Source organism: Dermacentor andersoni, chromosome 4, assembly GCF_023375885.2.
Source record: "Dermacentor andersoni chromosome 4, qqDerAnde1_hic_scaffold, whole genome shotgun sequence".
Taxonomy (NCBI): domain Eukaryota; kingdom Metazoa; phylum Arthropoda; class Arachnida; order Ixodida; family Ixodidae; genus Dermacentor; species Dermacentor andersoni.
The window spans coordinates 39,118,338-39,134,150 of NC_092817.1; the positions used below are offsets into that span (position 1 = coordinate 39,118,338).

At 44.5% G+C, this 15,813-nt stretch overlaps 1 protein-coding gene across 1 annotated transcript in view; it reads left to right on the forward strand.

Annotated features, from left to right (window-relative positions):
• The window catches only part of LOC126536958 (multifunctional protein ADE2-like), a 39,353-nt gene that overhangs the window by 21,018 nt on the left and 2,522 nt on the right, over positions 1-15,813 (forward strand). The window contains exons 3-6 of the mRNA XM_050184035.3: positions 8,047-8,225; positions 9,437-9,644; positions 13,444-13,613; positions 14,499-14,676. Of these exons, the coding sequence (XP_050039992.1) occupies positions 8,047-8,225; positions 9,437-9,644; positions 13,444-13,613; positions 14,499-14,676 (735 nt within the window). The remainder of the gene's footprint in view (positions 1-8,046; positions 8,226-9,436; positions 9,645-13,443; positions 13,614-14,498; positions 14,677-15,813) is intronic.

The window sequence follows — 15,813 nt, forward strand, 5'->3', positions numbered from 1 at the left end:
CATCTCAGTATAAATGATTACTCCGTCTGAGTTCAGCCGGACACAGTAAACGTGGTCTTCACTAGCGCGATGACATACGACTTCGACGCTAGCGGAAATTCCTTCCACGCACGCACACTGTCCATCCGCGACACCAATCAAAATTGACTTCGACTACGCGATGTCTATGTGATGAACAGACGTGGAAGGTTCGGCGATAGACGAAGAGTCGCTCCACGCCGGGCCAAGTCACAGCGCGAATCGATTTTAAAGAAAACCTTGGCGCTCTGATGACCGTGCGATACTTGCCGGAGTGGTGCTAAATCGCGTTTCTCCGGCGCCGGGGGTTACCACCTTAAACGCAGCTTTCACATTGCAGTGTTAGCCGGTGGCACGCGATCTTCATCGGCCGAGCTCGTTGTGACCCCGCAGAGCGAACCCACCCGGGGCAACAGCGACACACGCTGTATCCGGCCCCGCGCGCCCGTTGCAATACAAGCAACGCTACGGCGCCCGCGCCCGTGCAATACCAGCCACGTTCCGGCGCTCCGCCTCCCGGAGGCCGTCGAACAACTATGTACAAATATTTACAAACGGGTCACTCTGCGGTCCCTTCGGCGCTCTTCGGGCCGTTTTAAAAAAATACAAAAAGACGATTCCGACACCCTGTAGTGGGGGTGGCGAGTTTCGTTCCCCCGGCTGGCTTTCCACCCGGCCTGTCCTCCATGTCATCGCCGCGGGGTTGCGGGGGAGCGTCCCCTTCTGCGCGCGCGACGGTGGGATGCCCGGGGCGCTTGCCTCTTCGCGGAGCTGGCTTGTTTTGTGGCCTTTGTCTCCGCTCGGCCATTGCGCTGCCAGTTTTGCCCCTCAATTGATGGTGCAGAAGGCACCACCACTAAGCAGTCTGCCTAAATGGAGAATTTCAGTGGCAGAGGGCATATTAATAGTGCGTCAGCTATCATGGCTTGAATTTTGCGAGGAAAGGCGCGCAGCAACTGAAAACTGCCGGGAGGGCCACTGAGCCGCGCCAACAATAGCAAAAACCGCGTATATCTGCAGAGTTAGCCGGCCTCAGAGGCACTGTCTCGAGCAGTCCGCGCAATTCGCAGCCGCCAGAATGGTAATGATGCTAGAGACCCACGAAAATCGGTCGGACTCACCGAATCGTTGAGCAGATGGAAGGACGGAAAAGTCAGCCCTCCCGGTACGAATCGGCGAGACCTCCGGCCCCGCATGGTCTCCACAATCGATGACGACTGCAGCATCTTGGCGGCCACTTGACTCCTTTCCTCGTCCGCGCTTCGCAGCGCGGAACTTCGAAGCGGCTGTCCAATGCGCTTACCACGCTACTTTTACTGAGGCAAGGTATGACAGGAAAAGCGAGAGGAAAATAGAGGAATTCGGCACACGGGGGAGAGACATGGCTCGGTTAACAAAGCGCGTTCGCAACGCAACCTCAGCAACGCAGCGGCCCGGACACTCGGCGGCCAGAGGCTGATTAGGCCCCTGGCCCCACGTTGGGCGCCAGTTTGTGGTCTTCCCCCGCGACGCTCACGGCGCGCACGCTCCGATTCCGCGCGCACCGGACGACCACCGCGGGTTCGAGCACTCCGAGCCGCCATGCGTGCAGGGCACCGCGCGCCCGCGCCTGCTCCGGCCCGCTCCGTGTGCCGACGCGCAGCTGCGCGCGTACGCGCCCCGCCGGCCCCTAGCTTAGGGGAAGGCGAGACCGCGCGCGCAGCAAGGGAGACCCTAGGCAAAGCTCTCGAGAAGCCAGAAAGTACATTTATTAAACTGGGAGTCAATACAAAAACACAATTTAACGTTACATCCGAATATGAATCTAATTACACAAAACATGGCCGAATGGTCGCCGGTGGCCGCTAATGGCGCACCGCGACAGAGAGAGAACACAGAAACGAGGAACAAAGAACCCCAGCAGTAAGAGGCTGCCTATCCTTCGGTCAGCGCCTGCCATCGTGCGCCCCACAGCAGAGAAAAGGGGAAATAGAGAGAAACGACAGACGAACAGACGGGGGCACGATCGGCAGACGCTGCCTCAGGACATCGAGACGACGGAAGAGTGCGCGCGCGCCCGCCGAGGCCGGGACCCCGACGAGCCGAAGTAACCATCGGCCGGCGGCGGACAAAGGGGGCCGCCGCCGGCAGAGAGGAACACGTACGCACCTTCAGACGCCCCGATGTGGTCTCCCCCGGGTCCCGTCTTGCGCGCGCTTACCCGGAGTGCACGCAAGCAGGGCCCGAATCCCGCCAAAATGTCGGCCAATGGGGAAAGCCTGTTGACCTTCCCGTGGGCGGGATGACAGCAGAGTGACAGTGTTTTATGACCCTCTGCCACCCCGTCCAGGCAAGGAGGAGAGGGACACGAAGACCCCCCCGGCAATACAACGCAATGGCCTCCACACAACCATCGCGAGAGCCTGAAAAACGCCGCGAGAGCCAAAAACCCCACAATGTGCATTAGGGGGATTATGGTAGACTAATCGGTCTTAATACTCAATGAACCCCAATTCACCTTAGTCCACCCTAATCCACCTTAATACTCCCTCATCCACCTTAATACTCCCAATCCACCTTAATACAACCTAATCAACCTACATCGCCCCTAGTGCAACTTAGCCTACCCTATGCGGTCTTAATCCTCCTTTATCAACCGTAATCCATCATAATCCACCTTAATCCTTATTCACGCACTTTTATCCCACTCAATCCTGCTTAATGGTCCTAATATACCTTAATACACCCTAATCCGCCTCTATCAAACCTAATCCAGCTCCATGGTCCCTAATCCACATTAATCTGCCCTAGTCCATCCGAATCGGTCTTAATCCTCCTTTATCAACCCCAATTCACCTTAATCCACATTAATCGACCTTAATCTTCCTTTATCCACCGTAATCCTCCCTAATCCTTGTTCATGCACCCTAATCCACCCCAATCGGTCTTAATACCCTTTCATCAACACTTCACCTTAATCCACCATAATCCGATTTAATCCTCCTCCACGCACCTAACCCTTTATTCATGCATCTTAATCCTTCGTAATGCACTCTAATCCACCTTAATCTTCTTTAATACACTCTAATCAACATTAATCCTCCCTAATCCACCTTATGTCAACCACTAATGATTCATTAATTAACTTGGGTAATCATTCTCTTATACAGGGGTGGACATGCTTTGGGTCCCCTCTGGCCTTCCTTGGGTCACGTGATACTTCCAGTTTACAACGCGACCTTCAAACAAACAAAGGCTTTCGCCTTAAAACTTAAAAAAAGCTCAATTTTGACTAGTTAACGCTCATCACCTGCAATACTACGGGCATACTTGCCACTAATTTTTTCAGGGCGCAAAGCAGAATCAATAATACTGCACTTCCGACTGAATAACAACAGTTAGCGACGTGTGAAGTGATGGAGCCACCCCAGAATATTAAGCATACTGAGGACAACCGCAACAAAAACGCTGGTGAGCAGGCCGGAAGAATGAAAAAAATAATGCCGCATTACGGGATGCTTTGCTACGAGCTATAAGAAAGACTCATCAGCTCTCAAACAACGCTGTTCTTTGTCGGAACAAAGTTCTTTCGGCCAATGTCATGCAGCCACTGCTTCGCACGCAAGCTGTTACGCTTTCATTGTGGCATCATAAAAACGGCATAACCATCTTCAGGCTTCTTTCTTCAGTTATATGCGCAACAGCCCGGCATAGCGCTAGCACATAGACCAGAAACACGGCGTACAACATTCGCTACGCCGAGCTAAAGCGCCGAGCCAGCCGTGCTCAGGAGGAAAATGGCGCGAACGAAAAAGAAAAACACAAGCAAAACTCAAGATCCCCGCGTTTCCAAGGGCAACGGCAGGGAGACCAATCGTCGTGCAGAAGAACGGGGGCAAAAGTGGTTGCCGCGGGGGAACGCGCAAGGGGCGAGGAGGAGGCGAGGAGGTCGCGCGGCGGCGGCAGAGTTCAAAGAGTGTCGCTACTTTAAAATTATCAAGGGACTTTACCCATCCGCGGCCCACGCAAGAGGCCGCGTTTCTACCAGGAAGCTCGCCTTCGTGCATAGCGTTCGCCGCCAGCGTTTCGCGGTAAACCTTACGGTTACATAAGCTACAGTTGCCGGGAAGCGTGAGAAGCAGTCGGAGATCTTTGAATGCTATTGCGTTCCAGTCTAAAGGCGAACCTTAAGCGTCCTCAATTTTTCTTCACTGTCATATATATGATCGTATCTCGAGATTACCAGAAAACGGCAACAGAAGTAATGAGCCCACGACATCTTCAGTCCTGCCCCAATGGATTGCACGCCGTTTGGGAATCCCCCTTCACTGGCCTCCGAGATCGGGCGGCGCGCGTTTTCTGATCTCGGAGGCCATGGCTCCTTCATCTGGCCACACCTTACAGCTGTGCCTCATGCTTGACCTGACACAAGCGATATCTACAGGAGACGAACATCATCATGAAAGGGCAAGCAACACCCGCCGCGGTTTCTAGTGGCCTTCGCATTGCGCTGTTATAAGCACGAAGCCGCCGGATAAACTTCCGGCCGCGGCAGCCGCCTTTTAATGGGGGCTAAAGGCAAAAACGTCCGTGTAACCGTGCATTGGGTGCACGTTAAAGAACCCCACGTGGTCAAAATTAATTCGGAGTCCCCCACTATGGCGTGCCTCATGATCAAGTCGAGGTTTTGGCATATAAAATCCCAGAATGTCCTTTCTTTTAAATTAAGGACACAGCAACAAACATATTAATTATTGATCCCACACTCTAAAAAAATATAAAAAATAAGAAAAACGATGGTGTAAAGGATACTTAATAAGAGAACTGTATGGAAAAAATCATATTTTGTAGCAATTCATCTCGTTTTCCGTTCTTAATCGTTCGCAGCGCCAATCTAGCGGAATATAACTATATGATATAACAGCGGCGCTAAGGGTCGTTTGGAAATGCGGCTGAGATGCACACTTATACTGCAAGATACTGCGCTCGGGTGTTCGATCGCGCTTTCAGGCGTCTTGTTCTGTTCCCTGTGCTGACGTGCAATGAGTTAAGCGAATTAGCTTCAAGCCTCATTCGTCGATGGAATTGTTGAATGTTATTATGCGAGTGCCGTGGTGCATGTGCGAACATTTTCTGTTCAAACGGAATGACATGCAGAGAACGCCGCTGCGAACATGCCAGCCAAATATTACTCCACTACATGTTGCAGGGACCTACAAAAGATCTCGCATAAATCGCATATGCAGACTCAATTCGTGCATATTCAATTAACTTCCTGTGGCAATTAAAATCTGTTGAGAACTTTCATTTATTTGAGGCAGTATATCAGATACTTAGTTTTGACGCTTAGTGAATTTGATACAAATTTAAGCGTGTTGTCGTTACGCACAACCGACCGCAAAAGTTTACGGAACACGCGGGTGCGTGCCAAGTGGCTTCCGGTGCATCAGCGTGATGCTATTCGTTTTTTTTTTCCCTCATGTAATGCTATCTTTGGCAACCATGGCAACACGCCTCTGTCTTGATAACAGTACGATTTGAACTGATATTAATGATACTAGCTGCATCCCGCTGGTGTGATAACACTTCATGCCGTTGGCTGTGCACTTTGCGCTAGAACACGAGTACGTAGATAAACCTCGTATGGCCCAGGAAAATTTACATGCCGGTGGGTGTACCATGCATTGGGTGCACATTAACAAACCCCAGCTGGTCAGAATTAATCGGAGCCCCCACTACTACTTTAACACGCCAGTGGAGGAGTATTCCGGCCTAAAGTTGCTTTTTACGGTAGATGTTGAGCTTGGCATAGTCGCTAGAAAAGTGCTAGTGTAGTTTGTCTAGAGTATAGCAGAAAACTTGTTTTCTAGCGACTCTGGCATGGGCTCGCATGGTCCGTGAACTTTTGCTATCAACTGTACATATGGTAGCGCTTGTCGGGACTTTTATTTTTCCCTGAACCTATTCACGCTGTTACTCGTCGTGACAAATGAGCTATCTAGGGGCATTACAATATGTATACAAGGTATCCCAGCTAACGTTGGGTAAACTCTTAAATAATAATTTAAAAAAAACTGATGCAGTATATGATTATAAGACCTACAATGTTCGGTCATGCAATCCTCTTCGGCCACCAGGATAGTTTTTGTGTACTAGCTTATTAACTGGCTAAATACAAAATGAACTTTTCAGTTTGTGAATTAAGGGCCTTAACTTACGTTGGGAAAGCTGTTATTGCGTCCTAAAACATTTTATTCAGTTTAATTCACGCTATGACCTATGAAATGATTACTTTTTTTTCTACGGTTCCCTTGTAGTGTGCAGAATAAAAAAACCTGCTCACACCCTGCGACTTGGCAGCTGATTGGACATCACATGCGTAGACTTCAATTGTGATGCGGAATTTTGAACACATGGTCTATCCAGTCTCTAATTAGCCAAGTAATTAGTACAAAAATATTAGCCACGTGGCAGAAAAAGACTGACAGCCGAACACATAGTAAGTGGTATATCGCATATTGTACAATTGTTTTTACAGCAGAATGTTAGCTGCGACGCGCTCTAGTACACACTTGCCTTGCGTATACGTATTTCATTACAGTAGACTTTCGTTAATTCGACCTTGACAGGGTGGACAAAGTTGATCGAATTACCCAGTGGGTTGAATCAAACAAGAGGCAGAAAAAAAAATGCCGGAACACACCACCAATTGATTTTGCAGTATTTGACCGATTCTAACATACCCTTGAATTGAACGCGCAGCCACATCTTATGGGTTTGAAGGAGAAAATTTATGTAAATATTACATTAGAATTGACATTAGAACTCCTAAAAAGTAGAAATCTAATGTGTATTCGATTTTTTAGGAAGCGAAATGTAGCATGATTCTTACTGCTGCAATAAGGTGAAATCAGTGAAAATTTACTTTCACAGAACTGTTAACACTTAACATTCATCTTCATCACTCTTGGGCAGCACTTTATCTCTAGCTATATAAACCACACCTCCTCCGTACGGTCCATTGTACATTTGATATTCTTCGTCTATGAAACGACTCTGCAAAAAATTGCCAGCGGGATGGTGGCCCACACCTAGACCAACCACTTCTTCCCTAGTTTGTCCTACAACGCATGCAATTCTTTTGTTACAAAAAAAAGTGACGCAACTTGTTGCCGCTAGCTTAGAACGCAGAATAAGTTATCTTTTCAAGGAGACTTCGTAATTGAAGACTGAAAGCGGCACGTCATCGGCGGTCATGCTATGCGAAAACGCGAAAACTTCAAAACTTCGCTGATATTGGTTTCGTGACCGATTTGCACCACACAGGCAATTTTCGGACCAATTCTTGTTATATATATATATATATATATATATATATATATATATATATATATAATATAAAGGCGCGTGTTAGAATCTGGTAAAAATTGTAATCATTCATTGAGCTACCATTCTCTCTTGAAAATGTTCCTACGGCAGGCTGAAAATGGAAATTGTCGGCGGGAGATGACATACATTCAGTGCTCTATTTGTGTCCTGAGCACCATCAAGTGTATGTGTGCTGACCGGCCGAGTTCAAATTAACCGGTGAATGCCAGCTCTAGGATCAAAATAATGAGTGTGGGCCCATAGCAATAGGTGCAGTCTCTGGCTGAGACCTTCATTGCCAATCAAATTAACCAAAAAATTGAATTTAAAGGGAGTTGCTTATTACTGACTTACTGTAGTAAGAAAGCGAGATACGTTACATTATTTTCGTGTTTTTTTTTTTTTGGCGTGGTACAGGGTATGTGGAAGCTTTTCACTTCGCCCTAAGTGTTGCCCTTGAGTTTCTGCTCAGAATTGTCCGGAATGCTCAAAAAATTTAGAAGGTAGCAAAATGTCGAGGGTTTATTTCGTAGCAACATTTCAATAAAGGATAAAAATAAACCTCACCTCTGCCCTTCCCATTTTTCGATAAAGTATACCGAGCTGGTTCTTGCTAAATATACAATGCAAAGCATTTCAGACTAGCACAATTGAATGCTCACCGCATCTGTGCTGTTACAGGAATCAAGACCCACTTTGTCCGCAAGCACGATGACAAGTCGTTCGTGGCCAGGAATTGCGCCATGGTGCCCATCGAATGGGTGACGCGACGCATTGCTACGGGCTCGTTCCTCAAGAGGAACCCTGGAGTGAATGAGGGCTACCGCTTTAGCCCTCCCAAGTTGGAGACTTTCTTCAAGGTTTGTTCATTTGGGGAGGCTCTGAGTGATTGGGTTTAAAGGATGCTAAAAGCAATAAACTTGAGCTACGTATAAATTGCACGGCAATGGTCCTTTATGCATTCAATAATGACGAATTTGCTTTAGTATAATTTCACCGCGATACAGATATGTGTTGCAGTGGCATCATTTAGCTTGAAAAAATAGTGCCGTAAACTGAAGCCATGGGAGAGCACCCAAGATTATAATAAAGCATCCGAAGTATACACATTACTACAGCACATGATCACGGTCATTCGACTGATAGGTATTGAGTGTTTATCAGTAAAAGAATATAGCAGTGCTCTACATTGAATTGTAAAACAAAAAAACAAGACTGCACTAAACTGAGGAAGAAAAAATGAGTGCAAGTTTTCTGAGTTTAATAAATATGGAGAAGTCTGTTCCATGGGAGAAACATAACTACTGCATGTTCAGCCTGCTTTGCACTGTAAAAATATTTTTAGTTTTCCACCTGGTGAACACAGTTCTTTTTATTTGATATATGGTTTCAAGAATTGCTAGTTACACATCTGTCTGACACCATTCCCAGAACTTCTTCGGATGAAATCACTGTGCCATTCAAGGCTGCCCTCTGCTTTTGCCTAATCATATGGTGGGTTGCGGAGTAGGAGCCATGCTTCTTGCCATTCTTGGAGATATTACTTTCAGTGTGTAAATCAACAAAACTGGAAATTAGGTGCCTGTAATTAATGAAACTTCACACCTCCCATCTGTTATTTTCAAATGTTTTGTTCTTCAGTTGGTTGACGCAGGGTACTCTGTGTACTTCTAGGGAAGTAAAAAAAAGAAAAGTTTGGCTGTTATAAAATATCTACATACTTAAAAACAATTTGCACTCAATATAACCATTTCATCATTACCATTATATTAATAATTGCTTTGTGTCATTAAAATATTTTAGTGTTACTGACTAATTTAATACAATATCTTGTGTGCTTGCGTATAGTTACTTTGAATTTTCATGTCCTACTCATTTCTGATGGGAGGTCTCCTGTACAGACTGTTGACAATTGGACCCCCCTCTTTATATATATAAATATATATAATCCCCCTTTTGTAACCTTATTATTATGCACAATAAAGAACTCTCGAAAAACTGACATTTATCATTGCGTTATGCCAAAATAGCATATATTAAAATGTACAATTATTTGTTTGCATTGTTTCAGGATGATGCAAACCACGACCCCCAGTGGTCCACGGAGCAGCTGATCGAGGCCAAGCTCAAGTGTGGCACTGTCACCATTGGAGCCGAAGAAGTGCAGATCATGCTACGCACGACTCGCACGGTGTTTGAGATCCTCGAGAGGGCCTGGGCATCACTCAATTGCAGCCTGATTGACATGAAGGTGGAATATGGAGTGGATCTCGAGACAGGTACAACATATTAATCATAACCGGAAACATCTTTCAGACTTTAAAGCGTGTTGTAGGGTCCCACTAAGAATAGTTTGACACTTAAACTTGCTTCTGTTGGCAGGTGATATTTCATATGTTCATATTGAACTGTAACATTGTGCTGGTGAAATGTTTGGCCCTTTTCTTTCTTTCTTTTTTTTTTTTTTTTTTGCTATGGCATAAAACTGCTTTGGCTTGAACAAAGTTGTTAGCTATCTCATGTGAGATTTCGTCCGCTATGATTTTCAGCATTGACAACATGCGGGATGATTCCATGCCACAGGCCCAGTTCCACATACATAGATCATGGCGATTTTTTCAAGCTGGAAAATGCAGTTGGGAGTGGACCTCTTCAAATTGCTTCCTTAAAAGCAGAACTAAAACAAAGACTTCTGTTAATCCAGCTTTTAAGGAAATTACGAAAATGATCTACTTATCCGGGGGGTTGGATCAAAGATGCAGAAAAAAATGCCCGAAACACGTCTCTTCATTTCGCCATATTTGCCAGATTCTAACATGCTCCTGTATCTAATGTGCACCCAATGTTTAAACAAAAATATACAGCATACCTCCACTCCTCGCAATTGCAAAATGATGCAGCCAGTGAAGGTTAACTTCAGACTGGAAATTTATTTGCACTTAATTTTTGTTGTCATCTCGCAGGCAGCACTTATCGCTGTTTATGGACATGTCATCCTCTGTATGGTTTCACGCATGTTTGGTATACCACATCTATCGAACAATGTTGCAGCAGTCTCAACTGGAGTGGTGGTGGATGCTTAGACCAACCAAATTGATACTTTGTACTGCAATGCACCCAATTCTGAGGAACACCAAAAGCACCTGACACAACTTTAATTGTTGCTGCAAGTAGAAAATAACTTACTTTTTTTCCAGTGAGCTTTTGTAATTGGTCTGAAAGCAACATGTCGTTGTTGCCATCCTACAGCAAAATTACCTGTATAACAAAGGAACAATTCTGTCCCGGTTCTGTTATGAGCTGTGTGGGGCGTTACCTTTACAAAGAAGTGACCTGTATAACGAATAATTTCGGAGGCCTTAAGCACTTCGTTATAAAGGTGTTCGACTGTATAAGCGTAGTGCACCACATATAGAGGCACGACTGATAGCCACCTAGCAGGCGCTTTCGAAAGTATGCTTGGGTTGCAATAGCAGAGAAAAGTTTGCTGCAATGGTAGCTGAAGATTGCAGATGCAGACAAGCGCAATGAAGCCCAGTTATGTGAAGTAGAGCCTGTGTTGATTAGCCACTTGTTTTGTTGACTAATGCGATGTCTTGACCATTTACTGTTTAATAATACCCTTGCCGTAATACTGTTTTTGCACCTGAATAATAGGCACATGTCATTGGTGCATACCTGCATCTCAAATGACTCTGCATGGCGCTATGCCGGCACACATTGTAGTGATCTTGCTACCCATGAACACACGTGATATCGTTGAATAAGTGCTGCCAAAGTTGCTTCAAGAACAGTAATTGTGAATTTGTGAATGGCAAATGTGTACTTTAGGCAGCAAAGTCGCCAAATGCTCAGGTCAATAAAAGCATGAGTTGGAACTGAATTGGAAAGCATGAGTTGTAACGTACTGACTTTCCCACGGTAGTTTCCGCTGCAGACCTGCCTGGAAACATGCAAAGCTAAAGTGTTCCCAACTTTTGAGTGTTTTTTCTAATGTAATGGAAGAGAGAAGCCACACAATATATTTAAAGGTGGAGCAGCACCAGCCAAGGTAGATGGGTGCTGGCGGCAAGGCCAGGCTTAGTCCTTTGTGATGAAGGCATTGCATTCTTACACCGCAAAGGATAATAAGAAAGAATTCAAAGGAGTACAAAATACACTTGCAAAAAGGCACTCATCTGTGGAACAAACAAAGAACTCTGTGTAGCAAGTCCGCTCAGACAGCATCAAGGTTTGACTTCACAAACATGACGCAAATTTCTTGGTGAAAATCAAACAGCAATACCATACACAGCAGCTAACAGCGATGCTTACCCTGAGCTACCTCTTTTCTAACGTTTTTATTTCCCGACCAACCACAATATTGAAGATGTCGTCGGGCAAAAAGAATAAGTCTGTTAACAGACTATGGAAACTTGAAACTGTTCAAGAAGCACTTGCCTATAATAATTCCAGTAAAACAGTGCATTTTAAGCTCCTTACTAATGAGTTGAGGTGATAACCTCCTACTTAAAAAAAATTTGACAGTTCTGCATGAAGCAACTAGCTGCAGTTCAGTATGTGCAAAGCTACATGTAAAATAAGATCCAAAAACATTAAATGCGTGACTGCTGGGGTGAATAATTACCGGGCCACATAAAACCAACCAAATCAGTCCTATTAAGCCTTAGAAGCTTTAACACGCATGATTCACTCTTACAGTTGTGCACCCTAGCTAGAGCAACATGGTCAAGAAGTGGCAAACAGTAGAAGCAACAAGTGGCATTCAAAATCTTTGTCAAATACCTTTAACTCGCATGCTGCATTGTGGGCAAATCAAACTGAAGCACGAGTAAGTCAAGAACAACTTCATCGCTTACCAGTGTAAACATGATCGAGTGCAACAAACACATGACAAAAGAATGCGCGAGAACAAGAAATTTTCTGTGAAGTGCCAATAATCCATTGCTGCCGTTGCTCCCACTTGTGAAGACTCGTGGGGAATGATTAGTAGAACTGTGTTGCCAGCAAGTTTTTGTCTGTATTTGAGCACTCCACTGCGCAATAATAGTTCTTCGACATGCCTTGAAGCTTTGGCCACCACACACATGTAACGGGTGTTGCTTACTTCAATAGCGTGAATGAAACAGAAGTACAAGCAACGATGCAGAAAACTACATTGGACAGTTGTCGCCTTTCCCAAGTGCACTTAACAGGGCCACCTGCAGTGGAGTGTCCATTGGCGTGCACTACGCATATAGCCCCATGCGATAACGTCTGTCACCTTTTGTGATGACTGTGGCATGATGACACTGGCTCTGACTGTAGGATGTTCTGGATACAGGGAACATGATTTCACATTAAAATGCACCACGCAGGTAATTTTGGACCCATTCTTGTGAAAAAAAAAAAAAAGAACAAGAGGCATATGTTAAAAATGTGCTTCAAAATAAGCATTCACTGTAAGCTGACGTTTCTGTCCGAAAATTTTTCTAGGGTAGGTTTTAAAAAGGTGTTTCTCGTGGGATATATTTTAATTGTCTTCGATGTATTCACTGTCCCCTAGCACCACCAAGGCACATGCTGCAGCTATTGGAGTCACCATATTGGTCAGTTGCGTTCATGCTGACCAGTCAATTTTCAATTATCCAGCGAGGGCCAATTTTGGGATCGAACTAACTGAGAAATCCAGTGTCAGTTGCACTATCTGTTTTCAATTATCATATGCATTGCCATTAGATGTAAAGCAGCTATTAACCTCTTTACTTGAGCTTCACTTCATGTAGATTCCAACATCTGTGTTGGATATGCATATGTTTGTTTGATCTAATTAATCTACCAAGACAGACAGCCAGGCAGATCCCTGTGGCATGTTTTAAGAGATTCCTTTTGTTGGCTGTTTATGAATGCCATATAGGCAACTTCACACTCTAGACTAGGTGAACAGCATGATGTTTCACATGTAAGAGGGTCTGAAAAACTGCTGCTGTAAGTGCTACTTTGCTGTAGGTGCAACATTGTAAGCAAACATCACCCATATGAAGAGGGTTTCATGCACTGTTAAGTCTGCACCGTAACAAGACTGCTTTCCTCTTGTAGGAGAACTTCTGCTAGCTGACATCATTGACAGCGACTCCTGGCGTCTGTGGCCCTCTGGTGACAAGAGGTTGATGGTTGACAAGCAAGTTTACCGAAATCTGAAGGAAGTCACTGCCGAGGCCCTTGAAACAGTCAAGAGCAACTTTGCTTGGGTTGCAGAACAGATCAAGGTACGGTTGCGAAACTGATTGAGGCAGTGCTTAATAAGCATGGTTATTCAACCACCATTATTGTAGTTAAAATCTTCGCTAAAGCATGCAGATTTTACGCAAGATAATGCCATTTTATACTGCGCTTTAGTTCCACTTTGGCAGCCTTAAGAAAATATTTGTTTTCATGGTTAGCAATGTAGCCACGTGGCAATCGCACACACACAAAAAAAGACTTACAATACTACTACTAAAGGCTAGCTATGCACAATTACCAGCATTCTTCACAGTTGTGTACATACAGAAGATGAAAACAACTTTCGAAACTTTTTACTTCCAACTAAAGCAATTATAATGTGCTCTGAAAACTTGCATATAATGTACTAAACAAAGAAATTAAAACTTCAAAGTTACGACATCCAATGACTCTGCAGTGACCTAGTCTATTCAGTTTTGCATATTTGCCAACACCTAATTCATTGTTCAGCAGTGTGCATTCACCTTGAATAAGTCAGTGAATATGATGCATTTGCTTACCCATGAGTTACGTTATGCACTGTTGTCTACCCGCCATGGTTGCTCAGTGGCTATGGTGTTGGGCTGCTGAGCATGAGGTTGCGAGATCAAATCCCGGCCACGGTGGCAGCATTTCGATGGGGGTGAAATGCGAAGACATCCGTGTACTTAGATTTAGGTGCACGTTAAAGAACCCCAGGTGGTCTAAATTTCCGGAGCCCTCCGCTACGGTGTGCTTCATAATCAAAAAGTGGTTTTGGCACGTTAAACCTCATAATTTAATTTTAATTAATGAATGCAATGTTGCCATCATGCAGCATTTTACAGCTCGTACTGGAAATGTTTGCTAGAGAACTAGCACTGCACTGAAAACGTTCCATTGTTTTGCAGAAACTTAGCCCCAAACCTAAGTCCCAAGTCGCTGTTGTGATGGGTTCACCATCTGACAAGGAGCACTGTGAAAAGATCAAGAAGGCCTGCGAAAAGCTTGGTGTTCCCTGTGAGCTGAGGGTAGCATCTGCACACAAGAACACCGACCAGGCTCTGGACATGATTGCTGAATATGAAGGCATGTCACTTTTTTACAGCGAAGCTGTATATAGCTACCCAGCGATTGTGGTCGGTGTCCATCTGTCTATTCGTCGTGTTGACACGAAAACATTTTTGTCTCCAGTTTCTTGCGACTGCTCTGTAGCTCTCAATCTAACGTAGGTATCTTGGAAAAAACTATGCTGAAATGGGCCGCTAAGATGACTCTGTCATTACGCTGAGTTTCATTTACTTGTCATAATTAGTTAGTTCACAGTGAAGTTGTAAATGTTACAGAATCCCCTCTGCTGTCTATATATGGCTATCTATGGAGGGAGTATGGTTACAGAAAACAGCTGTAACTTTTGTTTTATCAAAACTATCCCAAAACAAATTATGACAATTAGTCGTCAAGACGACTCTAACATTATGCAGCGTTTCATCTACTTTTCATAATTATGTAGTTCACAGTGAATTAGTAAATATTGTGGAATTCTCGTCTGCTGTCAGTACATGGGCTTCTATGGGAGGGAAACAGCCCCATGTTTGTCTGCTAGAATGAAACTCTAGTCCTTCCAAGCTTCATTCAGTTAACTAGGAAATATGCTCAGTTCAAATGACAAAAAAACGCGTTTTGTTCCGTGCACTCCTTTGACTGCGCCCCGGTCAATGCATATTGTCGCTCGCGTCAAGGCTCATTTTAATAGCCACCTGCGTTCTATACACATTGTTACCACCAGTGGGCATTGTGTGTTGTGGTTACATCATAGTCACCTGGGTGACCTTATAATAATAATAATAATAATAATAATAATAATAATAATAATAATAATAATTATTATTATTATTATTATTATCATTATTATTATTATTATTATTATTACCTATATATACATAGATGCGTCGATTGAGGTAAAACACACCACAGCTTCGCTGTTCGTCCTTCTTCAGAGTGGAAGGGCTGATGAATTTTTATTTATACATGCGAAGGCATTTGTTCTTTTTTTCAGCCTTTTGGTTATTTCGTTACATGTGGGGCAAATTATCATACAGAATCGCATATGAGAGCGAATATTCAATATATTCCTAACAAGACTGTCTGCAGAACATGTCGCAAGGACTACATCTTGCCAGCTTCACCACAAGTTAAACTGCCATTTTTCCTATACTCTTATGC